Genomic DNA, 14,832 nt, shown 5'->3' with positions numbered 1-14,832 from the left:
CTGTACTATCTCCCTTAGAAGAGTATAAATTCCCGAAGGGCAGGGGCAGTGCCTTATCACCCAGTGACACCAATGCCTTGCATTGTGGTGGACAAATACTTGTTTCAGTTCTATTCTCACGGTATTTCACGTTTCTTCCTCTGGAAAATTTTGAAGGGAAGGTAAACACGTGAATTGAATTCTGTCTGGGACCGAATTTCACATGTGATATTCAGTAGCTGTGGTTCCTAGCTGATCTTCGGGAAATCTACAAACCCCTAAATTTGTAAGCAGATATTCTTCATATATTTTTCCAAAGACAGAGTCTAAAGCTTTCATTAGATTCTCAGAGAGATCTGTGACTCATAAAAGGTTAAGAAAGTCTGGCCGCCTGCATGTCTAGAGGCAATTGCTGTAAAACATTTACCACCAATGTGCTATGTGTCTAGAAGGATGCCAGGCTCATTCCATTTAAGTTACCTTGTTTTATCCTTCTAGTAGCCTAATGCAATAGTTCTTGTTATGGCAATAGCAATGATAATAGTAATGATCACAGCTTACATTTACGGGGTGTACCTTCTGTGTGCAGTGAGCACTGTTCCAAGTACTTCTAGATATGAACTCATTTAATACTTCCCCAAATCCTACAAGTGATATTTACAATTCTTCCCCTTTTACAGATAATGAAACTGAGGCCCAGAAAAATCATGTAATTTGCTTGAGTTCATGCAACTAATGGCAGAGTTTTGTACTGAAACCCAACAGCTTGACTCTAAAGCTTGCTTCTTAGCCACTCTGCTGTTAGGTCACAGCTAACACATGGTAGAGCTGGGATTCAAATCTGCATCATTTAACTTCTCTTCAGTGCTTCTAAACTGAGGCCAAGGGTTTCAGCAACTCACCCAAGTTTTTAGAACTAGGAGGTGGTAGAAGCCAACTTTGAAGCTACCTGTCTTATTACAAAGCCTTTTGGAAGAATTTCAGTAAAGTAGGTGTTAACTCTTCACTAAATGTTTGACAGAATTCGCCTATGAAGCCATCTGGTCCTGGACTTTTGTTTGTTGGAAGATTTTTTAATCACAGTTTCAATTTCAGTACTTGTGATTGGTCTGTTCATAGTTTCTGTTTCTTCCTGGTTCAGTCTTGGAAGAATTTGTCCTTTCTAAGAATTTGTCCATTTCTTCCAGGTTATCCATTAACTGGCATGTAGTTGCTTGCAGTAGTCTCTTATGATCCTTTGTATTTCTGTGGTGTCCATTGTACCTTCTTTTTCATTTCTAATTTTATTGATTTGAGTCCTCTCCCTTTTTTTCTTGATGAGTCTGGCTCAGGGTTTATCGATTTTGTTTATTTTCTCAAAGAACCAGCTTTTAGTTTCAGTGATCTTTGCTCTTGTTTTCTTCACCTCTATTTCATTTATTTCTGCTCTGATCTTTATGACTTCTTGCCTTCTACTACCTTTGGGTTTTGTTTGTTCTTCTTCCTCTAGTTCCTTTAGGTGTAAGGTTAGGTCGTTTATTTGAGATTTTTCTTGTTTCTTGAGGTAAAATTGTATTGCTATAAACTTCCCTCTTAGAACTGCTTTTGCTGCATCCCATAGGTTTTGGATTGTCATATTTTCGTTGTTATTTGTTTGTAGGTATTTTTTGATTTCCTATTTGATTTCTTCAGTGATCCATCAGTTATTTAGTAACATATTGTTTAGACTCTATGTCTTTGTGTTTTGCCTTTGAGTGATGCCCTCATTGGGCTCGGTCCTCTAAGGAGGCTGCAAAGAGAGGACAAGTTTTCTTTTTGGAGTAGAGTCCTTAAACTACTTAGGAAGAGGCAAAAAACCTTCATCACCAATCTTAAACTCCATGAAGGCAGGACCTGTACACATAGCAGGCATTTGATAAATATTTGTTCATTCCATCAATCCGTGCGTTTACAAAAACAGAGGTAGTGTCTAGGGCAATTCATTCAGGAGAGAATACTGGCAGGTGCTTAAGCAGGGACTGCAAATCCAAATGGCTGGGCAGGTATCAGAAAGGAGTGAAGTGACTCATTGGGTTAAAATAAAGGCAGCTATTGGGCTGGGGTCAGGCCACAGTTCAGAAGCACAAAAGCATGTTTAGATATTTTCACTCCCACTATCCTCACATCCACCCTCTTCACGGAAGTGCAGAAAAGTCACACAACTAACAGAGGAGTTGGGATTCAGACCTTGATAGTATAACTTCACGACGAGCACCGCTCTCTCCCAGCTGTGGATTATGTATGCACAAGCGTGGAGGTGAATGCAGGTGAGGGAAGCATCCTGGTGGAATGGAGTTCTCCCAAGAAAAGGAAAATCTCATAGTGTGTTGTGAACAATTAGGAATTAGAGGGTGCTTGGATGTCACGGCAGTCTGTGAGTTTTATGTTTTGCTTTGTTTTGTGGCTGCGCCATGCGGCTTGCGGGATCTTAGTTCCACGACCAGGGATTGAACCTGCACCCTCGGCAGTGAAAGCTCCAAGTCCTAACCCCTGGACTGCCGGGGAATTCCCCAGTGGCATGTGATTTCTGAGTGGTAGAAATATTACACACCGTCTGCCAGAGGGGATGTGCGATGATGTCTTCATTCTTGGCTTTCCATCTCGAAGTTTTCTGTAAATAACCTCTAAGCAGGGGTGGAAGGGCATGACATCAACCCAACCAACAAGCACGTGTTTACGATGCTCTTCTGACACTGGTAATTGATTTGCTCTAAGCCTTCTGTGCTGTCACACGGGGCCTTTCTCATGGTCAGTGGCACACGTTTGCAGAGAACTTTGATCCATCCTCCTCTAGCCCCGGCCCTTAAAGGCACCAGGAAGGAGGAGCCAGGAAGCTCAGGGGTTATGAGCTTATTGCTGATTTTATAATCCCTCATCACCAAGAGGAAATTTACTGAGTCCATCAGCATTAGAGCAGAGATTCTCGACCTTGGCACTACTACAGTGGTGGGGCTTGCTGTTCACTGAGGATATTTACAGAATCCCTGGCCTCTACCCACTAGATGCCAGTAGCAGCCTCGTCATGTATGACGAACAATGTCTCCCTCCAAACACTGCCAGGTGGTCCCGGGAGACTGCAGGGTGGCGTCACCCCTGGCTGAGAACCACCGACACTGGCTTAGAGATGCAAACACGCCCAAGGACACGTGTGCACATGCTCACCTACAGTGTATATAGTCGCCTTGACAGGGGGACTTCTTTTCGTGTTGCTTTTTGTTGTTGTTTTCCTATTGTAGTATTTTGTTTGTTGTTTTTTTCCTTCACTTTGTTTCTCTTGGTTGGTTGCTTTTTAATCTGAAGAAGAACCTTTGCTTCAATCTTGACTCTAATTTTTCAAGTTGGTCCGTTTCACAAAACCTTTTCGAAGAGTTGATTGTAACCGCTAATGCTATGGACCACCGCCGTGTGCTTGTCAGGCTGCTGTGCGTTTTACATGAGCTTTTTAAAAATTGAATCATCAAGATAACAGGGCAATCCTGTTACATCCATCTTGCGGAGGTGGAAATTGAAACACAGGCCGGTTAAGTCACTGGACCCAGGTTGCACTGATTTTGAGTGACAGAGTTGGGATTCTGATCCAGGCTGTCTGCTGCCCTCATTTGCCTTCTTGTCTAAGATGCTATATTGCCCTCCTCTTTGGGGTGAAACCTCCAACATCACTAATGTGTGCTCCTTCAGTTCCTGATCTCAGAATATCGACAAACGTGGTAAAATCTGAGCTACGAGTCACAATCACAGTCACGCGCTTTGAAATCCTGTGTGGTGTGCAGTTTATGGAAACGTTGGTTTCGTCGCTGACACTGATGTTACACACATATCTTTCTCTTGTCACCACCAGAGTGTCTGTACGTGTTCCCCTGCCAGTGGAACTACCGTCCTGATCACTGCATGTACGGAAGCAATTGCAGAGCGGCCGAGCGGGAAGGCGTGTCTGTCCTGCATGGGAACCGAGGCGTCTACCACGATGAGAAGCAGCCAACTTTCAAAGCGCTCTATGAAGCAATCCGAGACGTAAGTGTGTTCTCACCCCCCATTCAGCAGACATGTACTTATCAGCATGAAGCAGTGCAGGTGCTGTGGTCACCCGTCCCTTTGAAGGCCAAATAATTCCCAGAAGCATTGAGTTCTACCTCTTTTCCCCAACCTCACTCACGCTATGTCACTCCATCCACTTGCCACCTGGTACTATACTTTGTCCACTCTTGACTTAATATTTCCAAGAAAGTCACTCATTTCTTTTTCTCTGAAATAAATTCGCTGAAGGAGGAAGTGTCCTACCAAACAGAGAAACCCTTGGTAACTGACTAGACTGCTGAACTGAATGAATAAGCATTTTCAGAACTCTAATGGAAAACTCATGAATTCATAAAAGTGCTAACAAAAGATCAAGACGAAAACAAAAATTAATTACATGGGACTGAGTGAACTGATGAAGCTGATTATAATTTTTGTGACTTTCTGTTTGAATTTAAAAAAAAATCCCCCCCCCAAAAGAAGAGAACAGTAAGCAAAAAAAGAAAGAGAAACTCTGTGCTATTTGCCATAATAAAGGGTCAGAGGTTAGGATATAGGTAATACAATAAAAATAAAATATTATTCAGCTCAAGCTAAGTGTGTTGCCTGGTTGCCAGCTCCACCCTATTGAACAAGCAGGTGTCGAGGTGGTCATTTAGGACAGCGGTCCCCAACCTTTTTGGCACCAGGGACGCATTACAAGGAAGACGATTTTTCCACGGATTGGGTGGGAGGGTGGGAGGGCGTGGGGGATGGTTCAGGCGGTAATGCCAGCGACGGGGAGCGGCACACGAAGCTTCGCTTGCTTGCCCGCCGCTCACCTCCTGCTGTGCAGCCTGGCTCCTAACAGGCCACGGACCGGTACCAGTCCAAGGACCAGGAGTTGGGGACTCCTGAGTTAGGACCAGGAGCCAAACCAAAGTGACAATCAAGTCTTTATTTATGGACTGCCACAGTGCAAGCAAGAGGCAAGAAGAGGCACCAGCTCTCGGTGGTCCATTTTTATACACCAAAGGATGCTGGCTGAGGGTCAAGTGGCTGCAGCACGGAGGCAGGAATATCTCCTGAATAAAAGGCTTTTGCATCTTTACGGACGCATGAATCTTGGGGAAGAGGAGAGGGAAGGAAGAGGGGAGGAGGAGAAAGGTACCCCCCCCCACCTCCCAAAGGAGGCCCCCACATGGAGGTGCTTGGGGCAGGGATGCAGACGTGCATATAAGCCAAGGTGGCTTATACACACAAAGAAAACTGCAGCTCGCTGCCATGCACCAAGTCTGGGAGGGCAGCTTTCCCCCGAGACATGCCAGACAGCCTTGTAATTGCCTCTGGCTGAGTGTGAAGATCACACCAACTATTCTGGCCTGGAGCTGAGGCCCCCTCTTACTCCCTTAAAGGGGTTGATTTTAGCAGGAGCAGTTAAAGACCTATGTGAACTATCTTCTTGCAGTAACTGGGAAGGTCGAAAGGACCTCGCTTTGCGGTTCACCACCTAATATCACGTCAAGTACTGCCTGCTGGTACCTGCATCCCTCACTTTGCGGAACACTGCTTTCCACATTGCCTTTCACCTTGAAGTTGGTGGGGCAGAACCAGCAACAGCTACTTTCAGAGATTTCCCTTTTGAAACTTTCATTCCAAAACCTAGAGTGTAGGGGTCGGCCAACTTGGGCCAAATATTGGGCCAAATCTGGCCCATTTTTGTAAGACATATGGGGTAAGAATGGTTTCTTAAATAGTTGGGAAAAAAATGAACAGAAGAATATTTCGTAACACAGGAAAGTTTTATGAAATTCAGATTTCTCTGTTCATATAGTCTTATCAGGACACAGCAACAACTGTTCATGTTATGTCTTGTCTGTGGCCACCGATATGCTACAAAGGCAAAGATGAGTAGCTGTGACAGACTGTACGGCCCACAGAGTCTGAAATATTTATTATCTAGCCCTTTACAGAAAAAATTTGCCAACCCCTGACAGAAGGCATGTAGATTTTATTAGAGGGTTTTTTCCTTGGGGATCTGGGAACCCTCATGATTCATGAAAAGGATTTGGCAGGAGTGAGGTGAGGGTGAATCCTGCAACATAGTAATGCATTTTTGCACATATGAAAGTATGCATTTTGCTAAGGAGAATCCCAGAGAATTCCAATTCTGGAATCCCCAGAATTGTCTTCTGTGGAGGGAAAGAATTTCACGTGCCAATAAACTAACACCTCTTTCTTCTCCTGGGATTCCTGCTGTTGTTTCTCAAAAGCCAGGTGATTTAATTACACAGAAAATTTGTTCTGTACTTAGTGATATCACATTTAGATATTCAAACACTGACTCCAGGTGCAAATCCATTCAGGAGTACAAATGGAAGGTAAATAAGAATGCAGCAGACGTGGACATCAGAGCCATGCCCCAGGTTGTTCTGTACTCTGTCAGCCCTGGCCTGGGATTGAGCAACTATGGTTCTAGAATTACAATCGGTCTTGTTTGTTTTCTGGGTGGATCAGAAAGAGGGCCAAATAACTGTTTCATAAATGATTCTGCATAATACACTCACTGATTTTCCTCAGTTGGGACTAAAAAGACAATTTTTGTTCATGCATTTCAATCAGGACGATCACTAACCCCATCCTGAAATTCAAGTAAATATAAGACAGGCTTCATCATAAAAGACCTATTTCTCCACTTGCCACTGTGCACCCCAGTGCAGTGGAGTCAGGGCTTGGCTTTGGGCATCGACAGACCTGGGTTCAGGTCCCAATTTTGCCCCTTTCTGGTGATTAGTCATTAACTCTGTGCTCTTGACTTACTGAGCCTCAGTTTCCTCATCTGTGAAATGGGGATAATAATATTATCTACTTCATAAAACGTGTTGTGAGAATTCAACAAAATGATTGTTTTTACACTTTTAGTACAGCACCCGACATAGAGTTGTTCTCAATAATTAGAAGTTTCACACTCTTTTCTTTTCTTATCTTGTCCACATTTTCTCACTTGTTCTCTCTCTTCCCCTCTATAAATATTTTTCCTCTCTCTCTCTTTTGCTGTATGTCTCTTTCTTCCTTCATCTCTCTCTGAAAATATTCCTCCTGTCCCTCCCTCTTCTTCTCTTCCCTCCCCTTCTCTCTCTCTCTCTCTCCCTCTCACACACACACACAAACACACATACTCACATACCCTAACTCTGTGTGTATGTTTGTGTGAAGGGTAAGTGTGATCTCCCCCTATCGTGACCCAAGGAAAATTATATATGAGGCAGACGTTCTGCCAGTAATTCTTTCAACAATCATCTCTGAAGAGCCTATTTTATGCAGGAACAATTCTAGGTTCTGGGAACTCAGAAGTCAACAAGACTGACAAAGCCCGCTCCTCATGAAACGTGTATTTTGGGTGAGGAAGCCAGACAGTACTCACATAAACGAAGAAATCAATAAAACTCTTATCAGATAGTGGAAGGTTAAAGCAGGGTGCTGGGTATCCAGGATGGGCAGCCAGGATGGAGAGGAAGGTTCACGAGCTCGGGTCCTCAGGGAGGCTTCTGCCAGCCTGAGCCTTGATCCCTGGGACAATCTGGGGAGAGATCCTGCCAAGTAGAAGAAATAACCTGGGAAAAGTCCCTGAGTCAGGAGTAAGTTTGTGTGCCCACCGACAGGGAAGAGGCCACAGTAACCAGAATGAACAGAAAAGGGAAGCGAGGAGGAGATGAGCAGGGAGAGTTCCGGGTCACATTGAACCTTTGGGGACAGGAGAGGGGTGGGAATCTTACTCTAATTGCAGCGGGAAGCCCCTGCAGGAAAACGACGTGCTCTGATTTATGCTTTAAAAATATCTCCGTGGTAACTTGGGGCAGGGGGTGCAAGAGTGAAAACAAAAAGGCTATCTATGAGACTTACTGCAGCCTTCCAGGTGAGAGATGGGGCTGGCATGCACTTGGGTGGTGTCGGGAAGATGAGAGGCCGGACTCGGGATGTGCTGTAGAGGTAGAGTTTACGGTACTTGCTGTTGCACCAGGTGAAGGATGTGGGGGAAAGAGAGGAATCAAGCAGGCCTCCACGGTTTTGACCTATTCTGTTCCTGTCACTGGGGATACAGTGATGAAAAGGAGTTTATCAATGCTCTAAATTGTGCTGTGAAAGAAAAAGTGTTCCAATCATGGTCTCGGACAGAACCCTTTTTTGCATTACAAAATGTGTAATCTCCTTCTGGGAAGAAATTCACATTTCTGATAAACATGCTTAAGCAATATTTCTGATGAACTTTAAGGGATTAAGACTTGTTCTAGGAAACTAGACACCCACCCACTCTGCTGTCAGGCAATAGTGTCTGACTTTTCATCATTCTTACTTCCCTTTTGCTTTTTTCTCTAGTCTTTTTGTTTAGAATGTCCTTGCCAACAGTGGATCTTTGACTTGACCTACTAGAGGCCTTTTCCCTTTCGACAAGACTGTAATAAAACTCTGACTCTTGTTCATAATTAGGTGGTCTGAAAGATTTATTTTGGGAAATACAGACACATTCCATAGGAAAAGAAGATAATTTCTTTTTAAAGTCCAATATTAACTGGGAAAAAACCGACAACCAATATTTGGTACCTGAATTACTAAAGTAAAGTCCACTGATGATACATTTCACTAGTAGTTGTTAAACTCTGAACTTTATGAGATTACCATAGTTCCTTCGTTAAGATTGCTACAAAGGCAAGATATATGAACAATTCAGTGTTGGTTTTTTTTTTTTCTTTTTTTGCGGTACGCGGCCCTCTCACCGCTGTGGCCTCTCCCGTTGCGGAGCACAGGCTCCGGACGCGCAGGCTCAGCGGCCATGGCTCACGGTCCCAGCCGCTCCGCGGCACGTGGGATCTTCCCGGACCGGGGCACGGACCCGCGTCCCCTGCGTCGGCAGGCCGACTCTCAACCACTGCACCACCAGGGAAGCCCCAATTCAGTGTTTTATTGTAGTAGATTTCAAGTATCTACCTGAGTCTTTTTAAAAAATTGTATTGAAGTATAGTTGATTTACAATGTTGTGTTAATTTCTTCTGTACACCAAAGTAACTCAGTTATACATATATGTATTCTTTTTCATATTCTTTTCCATTATGGGGTTTGTCACAGGATATTGAACATAGTTTCCCGCGCTACACAGTAGGACCTTGTTGTTTATACTTGAGTCTTGCTTCTGCTCAGCAAGAGCGTGCTATAGAATATCCTGTCCTGGGAAATATACTTCACTCAGATTTTAAGAGCTTTTAAAGCCCAGATAAATCATCTTTTTTTTTTTTTTTTTTTTTTTTTTTTAAAGAGGTAAAGAAACAGGCCCTAAACGGGTAAGTGATTGCCTGGGGTTGCACAGGACTGAATCAGGATTTGAACCTCGGTCCTCGGAGGTCCCTTCCTCTGTATCTAAAAACGTACCAAGCTGTGCCTGCATGTTTATAGTAATTCCCTGTGTCATTTCTCAGTAAGTTATTTGCGTTTTTAAATGGCATTTCAGTAACTAAAATACACTTTTCTTTTTTTTTTATTTTTAACTCATCTTTCAGTTTCCCTTTCAAGACAATCTCTTTCAATCCATGTATTACCCTCTTCAGCTGAAGTTTTTGGAGACTGTGCACACTTTATGTGGACGAATCCCACAAGTTTTTCTGAAGCAAATTGAGAAAACCATGAAAAGGGCTTATGAGAAACATGTCATCATCCATGTTGGCCCGAACCAGAGGCGCTGAGTATTTCCTATTGTCGCAAGTCGATTAGGCATCTCATGAACGAGGAAATACTCATCTGCAAGCTGCCTGGATCTCTTTTATGTGAATATTTCATGGTGCTCTATGACAACTAAGTTTAAAAAGACTTGTTAAATGTTGCTAAATCAGTTGCCCCTAAATGGAAATATGCTTTAATTTTTTTCTAAAGTGCTATTTATCTCTCTGTTTTTTTTTAAAAAATGATATTTTTGCTCACTTAACATTGTTGAAGTAGGTTGAGCTAGCTGTGAAAAGGAACTCTTGTGAGCCTTCTGATTCCCAAGTGTCTGAGGCCATGTCAGTGGCACCTGATGTGCCACATTTTATCCACTTCTCTTGAGACTCTCTCTATGCAGTGGGTTCACCCCACCCCTTGTCATAAAAGTAATACATGCTTGTTGTAAAACAAATTTTTAAAACTTATAGAGAATATATAGGTCATTGGACCAAAATCAAGATGAGATTAGCCATAATCCTATTAACCAGGGAAAATGATTTTTAGTGTAGTCCCTTCTAGCCTTTTTTTCCCTACTTTTATATTTACTTGAGGTTGTCTTTTCCATCGTATAAACATGTATCTAAAACAGGTAGTCTAAGTGAAAGTGGGACCCTATGCTGAGGTTTTTACGTAGGAGGCTAAAAATTTAGACAAAAGGATGATGCCTGCAACCCTTTATTTAAAACATGTCTGGGACAGAGATCAGGGTTAGGAGACCGACCACCTGAGATGAGATTAAGGGAGCACAAGCCCTGCTCACACCCTAATCTTGTCAGAGGTCCCACCTCACCATTGTTATAAAACCCCTCATCAAATCCTCTGGGGTGGGGACACATAGTTTTTCAAGGCAGGAGTCTGCTGTATCCCCCTTTGCCTGGCAAAGCAATAAAGCTATCCTTTTCTACTTCAGAAAAATACATCGGGGAGAAGCATTCGGATTTTAGCTAATTGGGCAGTGATAAAGGATGAAGCATATCTGGGGCTGTTTTTTAAGAAAAACTGTTCAGACTTTTCCAAATCGTAAGACATGTCTATGCAGCCACAGCTTCTGAAAGGAAATTCAGTAATTGTGTTAAACCTAAGCGGTCTATTTAGCAGAGATGTGATTTTGTGCTGACCCAGAGACAAAAGCATTTTATCTCTTACTTTAGTAGGTGTGGCCTTCTCTCTTTAAACTCTTGGGCAATAGGTGGAAATTAAAGGCCGACTTGGGATGTAATGTGTACAAATAAACTGTTCAGTGGATTCCACTGGCCAGAAAATTCATCTTCCCACCAGCCTTAGAAAGGTCTCTCAAATTTGTTTTTTCTTCTCTAGGGTATTCTGGCTGTTAGCCAAGGTGTGTCTTATCACCTAGCTACAGTAGAGGAAGTTCGGTATTCTTTCCCCAAAGGAATCAAAGTTAATCCCTAGTTGCTCCTGTAGCTGCTATTAGCGTAAGGGCATTTTGCATAATGCTTTATTTATCTCAAAAAACGTGTGCATAAATGATCTCCTTGATGTTTGCAACAACTTAGTGAACTTAGTAGGGGCCTGTATCATCTCCACTGGGCAAATAAGGAAATTGTAATACAAAGAAACAAATATATTCCATATAATTACTGTTCTGTAAGACACACAGATGTGTATAAGATACATCCCGTTTCACAGAGAAATTTTTGAAAACAAAAATATTAAATATTTTTCATCATATATAGACAGTGATCTGAAAGTATAAAATGAAAATTTTTGTTTTGGTAATGCAAATATGGTATCCGATATATTGGAATCCAGTAGGATATCATAGGTTCTATAACAGCAGAAAAGGTCTTACCCTGAAAAAAATATATGCAAGTCTCAGCACTACCGAGGAATATATAGGTATCAGTCGATATTAGTATGCAGCACCATTATGGTAGTAACAAATTTAAATCTAAAATGGTTGAGTAATAACCCATACTTTCCTTTTGATAAGTTGGGTGACCTGTGGTTTGTTATTTTTGTTAAGGGAAATTACCATTATGATGTGAAACTCTTATCTTTGCTGTTGTATTTTATGTTTCCTCATTTTACCACTGAAGGTGACATCATTCATTATTTGATTTCTAAAGCACGTGGGGGGAGTTTCGGGATTGTGTTTTGGACGGGGAAGATGCATTCTGTATCCCACAAATAGGATTTTGGTGAAAGAGCCAGGATGTGGAGATGATTCCCTGACTTCCATTCCAGTTTTCTTTCTACTTGTTCAGCACAGTCAGCGAACCCCACAGATGTCACTCAGATTTGCTGGTGGCTCACAGACCTAAAGAAGTTCCTTTCCTCCTTTGGCAAGTCCCACAAAAAATCTGCAGATAAAGACATGGCATACAGCAATTCCTTTTCTTTTATGAGAGTCAGGTTTACCCACAACTCTCAATTGTGGGTTCCAGTCTGAAGATGCACAATAGGATTTCAGGCAAAGGTCAGTGATAGAACTCTAGAACATTCTAGAATGATGCATTATGAGACTGTGAAGCCTTAGAGTTTGGTGTGGTTTTCTGCCTGGGAATTCCTTTGCTGTATCCTGAAATGTTAGGTGAGTTCGCTGGAGAATTTAGAAAAACTCTGATCTTCTAATCCCCGTGCCAAAAAGTGCTAATTATTTCTTATAGTTAGGATGTTGCCATGAGGCAGTATTTTCTCTGCCTGTGATAATTTCCAGAAAACTATGACATTAGCGCCTTTGAAGTATGATAACCACAATTTTCATTAAGTGGACTCCTGAAACATGCAGTCTGTGGTCTGAAGTTTGCCAAAGGTTACATTGCCCCCTATGGCACATCGAATCTGTGGGACGACCATGAGACGGGGTCTCTTCTGTCCTCCTATCTTCTCCTGTCCTCTCCTTGTTTCCTTTAAAATTCTGTTTAAGGTATGACTACAGAGTTCCACTGGAGAATGAAAGAACACTTTCTAATAGCAAAGTGTAGGTTTTTTTTTTTTTTTTTTCGGTACGCAGGCCTCTCACTGTTGTGGCCTCTCCCATTGCGGAGCACAGGCTCCGGAAGCGCAGGCTCAGCGGCCATGGCTCACGGGCCCAGCCACTCCGCGGCATGTGGGATCTTCCCGGACCGGGGCACGAACCCGTGTCCCCTGCATCGGCAGGCGGACTCCCAACCACTGCGCCACCAGGGAAGCCCAAAGTATAGTATTTTTGTGTGCATGGATATTAGAACTTTCAATAGCAGGGTCACTAGAAATGCTGACCATATTTTTCTTGCTGAGTTTTTCTTTTCCCAATATAAATCTCTGAAATTGTGACTTACATCAGAAATTCCAGTATTTGAAAAATTAACTGGCTAGAAAATCTAAGTTTTCTTTCAACTTCCAGGACAATTTAGCATTTAGGATATATTGCTCCAAGCTTAACTATTTATTTGAAACGTCTTTTCCATATTCACTGTTTCCACTGCAAATTGTTGTGACTTTTACTGAATTTATTATTGAAATGGATATTTATACAGACTTATAGGAGTTTGTGAGTATTTATTTCATTGCAGTTATGGTGTTTATAAAACAAGCAAACTGTACAAAACCTTACTCACAATCACAAAATAGTGATCCAATAATGGAATAATCACTCCAACCCACCCTGAAGATGTCGCAACATACGTACAGATTTAGGGTTATGTATAAGTATTGCCTGATACTTATACAAAAAAGATAAATCGCATGTATTGGATAAACCAAAATGAATATGATTTCATGACTGAATTCAGAAATATGTTGAATGCCATGAGAGTACAAATCATTATATCCTCATTTATTAGTATGGTAAGCGAGCTTTTTTATGTCTTTCTGTTTCTCTCCTACTTTTTCATCTTCCTCTTCTTCATTTTTTCCTTTCCCTTCCTGTCTTTGATGTTAGCTTCCCAGTGGTACCAAGATGCTTGGCATTAATGGCAGAGCCAGAGCACTTGGGGATTCCTGTGCAGGCAGAACTAACTTCTAATCCTAAAATCAGATCTTTATGATGAGAATTTTCCAAAAATTAAAAAGAAAATGTACACAATACGTACAGACACATACACACACACACACACACACACACACACCCTCGAATGTTTTTTTAAAGAAAGACCCAGCATCTGTTGTGCTCTGTGAATTGAAGAATCATAGATGGTGACATCTTAGGTGATATCCTTTCACAATTGCCATGCTGGCATTTAAAAAGCTGATGAGATTTCTCTGGCAAACAGAGAAATTTTCACAGGTCAGAACTGGAACTATTCTCTTGTGTCTTCAAGATAAAGCACTTTGTTTGTATCACCATATGCATGAACATATAAGAATCAGGTGCAATGTCTGCTTCAGCAGTTTTCCATGTTTGTGTTGCCACTGAAAAGTGCACCAATTGTTTATAGCTCCCAAGGAGAACCTGAATGCATTTTTTATGTTGGAAAACTTATTTTTTAGTGATTTTTCTTTGGGACGAAATGAGCATATGAAAGAACACTCCAAAGAAAAGGAATTATTACAGCAAATTAAAAGGAACATAAGTATTATGATTTAATTACTATCTTGTCTTTATAAATGCCATCTCCTGTTTTACTTTTTTTTTAATTAAAAGCTCTTTAAAAAGTCTTGTCTTTTGGTGTTATTTTGGAAGTGTGTTACTTTTCTTTTGGAAGATTTCAAGTTTAAGATTTTATAATATGAGATAGTAATATTTAAGTCCTTCCAGCTATTAAAGAGATATTTGGTTTAGCAAGTAGTTTAGCCTGTTTTTAAAAAAATCATTAAAAATCTTCTTTGTTTATAAAATACCACACTATAAATTATGTTATTTGGTTGTAAAGGTGTCTGGTGGTTGAGATACAGTGAAGAAAATTTGGAAAATGTGAAATCAGTTCTTGCGTTCTTATATTTTATTTAGCAAAATTGAACCTGACTTGTTAGCTACTAACATAATCAAAAATAACATACCAAGGGTTTTGAGTCTACATAAAGGTTTTTTCCCCCCAATACCTAGACTCTTAAAAGTCAGCACAAGGTATTCTGTTCATCTACTGAGTTTCCTCCTCATATTTTAAAACTTTTTAAAATGCTAAGGTACTTGGATATGGTTTTCTG

General features: G+C 41.5%; 1 protein-coding gene across 1 annotated transcript in view; it reads left to right on the top strand.

Annotated features, from left to right (window-relative positions):
- GXYLT2 (glucoside xylosyltransferase 2) overlaps nt 1–14,343 on the top strand; it is an 84,647-nt gene extending 70,304 nt beyond the window's left edge. The window contains exons 6-7 of the mRNA XM_032650301.1: nt 3,836–4,008; nt 9,543–14,343. Of these exons, the coding sequence (XP_032506192.1) occupies nt 3,836–4,008; nt 9,543–9,725 (356 nt within the window). The 3' untranslated portion in view covers nt 9,726–14,343. The remainder of the gene's footprint in view (nt 1–3,835; nt 4,009–9,542) is intronic.
- Nucleotides 14,344–14,832: the final 489 nt, after the last annotated feature.

Source organism: Phocoena sinus, chromosome 11 (assembly GCF_008692025.1).
Source record: "Phocoena sinus isolate mPhoSin1 chromosome 11, mPhoSin1.pri, whole genome shotgun sequence".
NCBI classification, from domain to species: Eukaryota; Metazoa; Chordata; class Mammalia; order Artiodactyla; family Phocoenidae; genus Phocoena; species Phocoena sinus.
The sequence above is the reverse complement of the archived record's forward strand: the minus strand, read 5'-3'. Positions and strand labels throughout refer to the sequence as shown.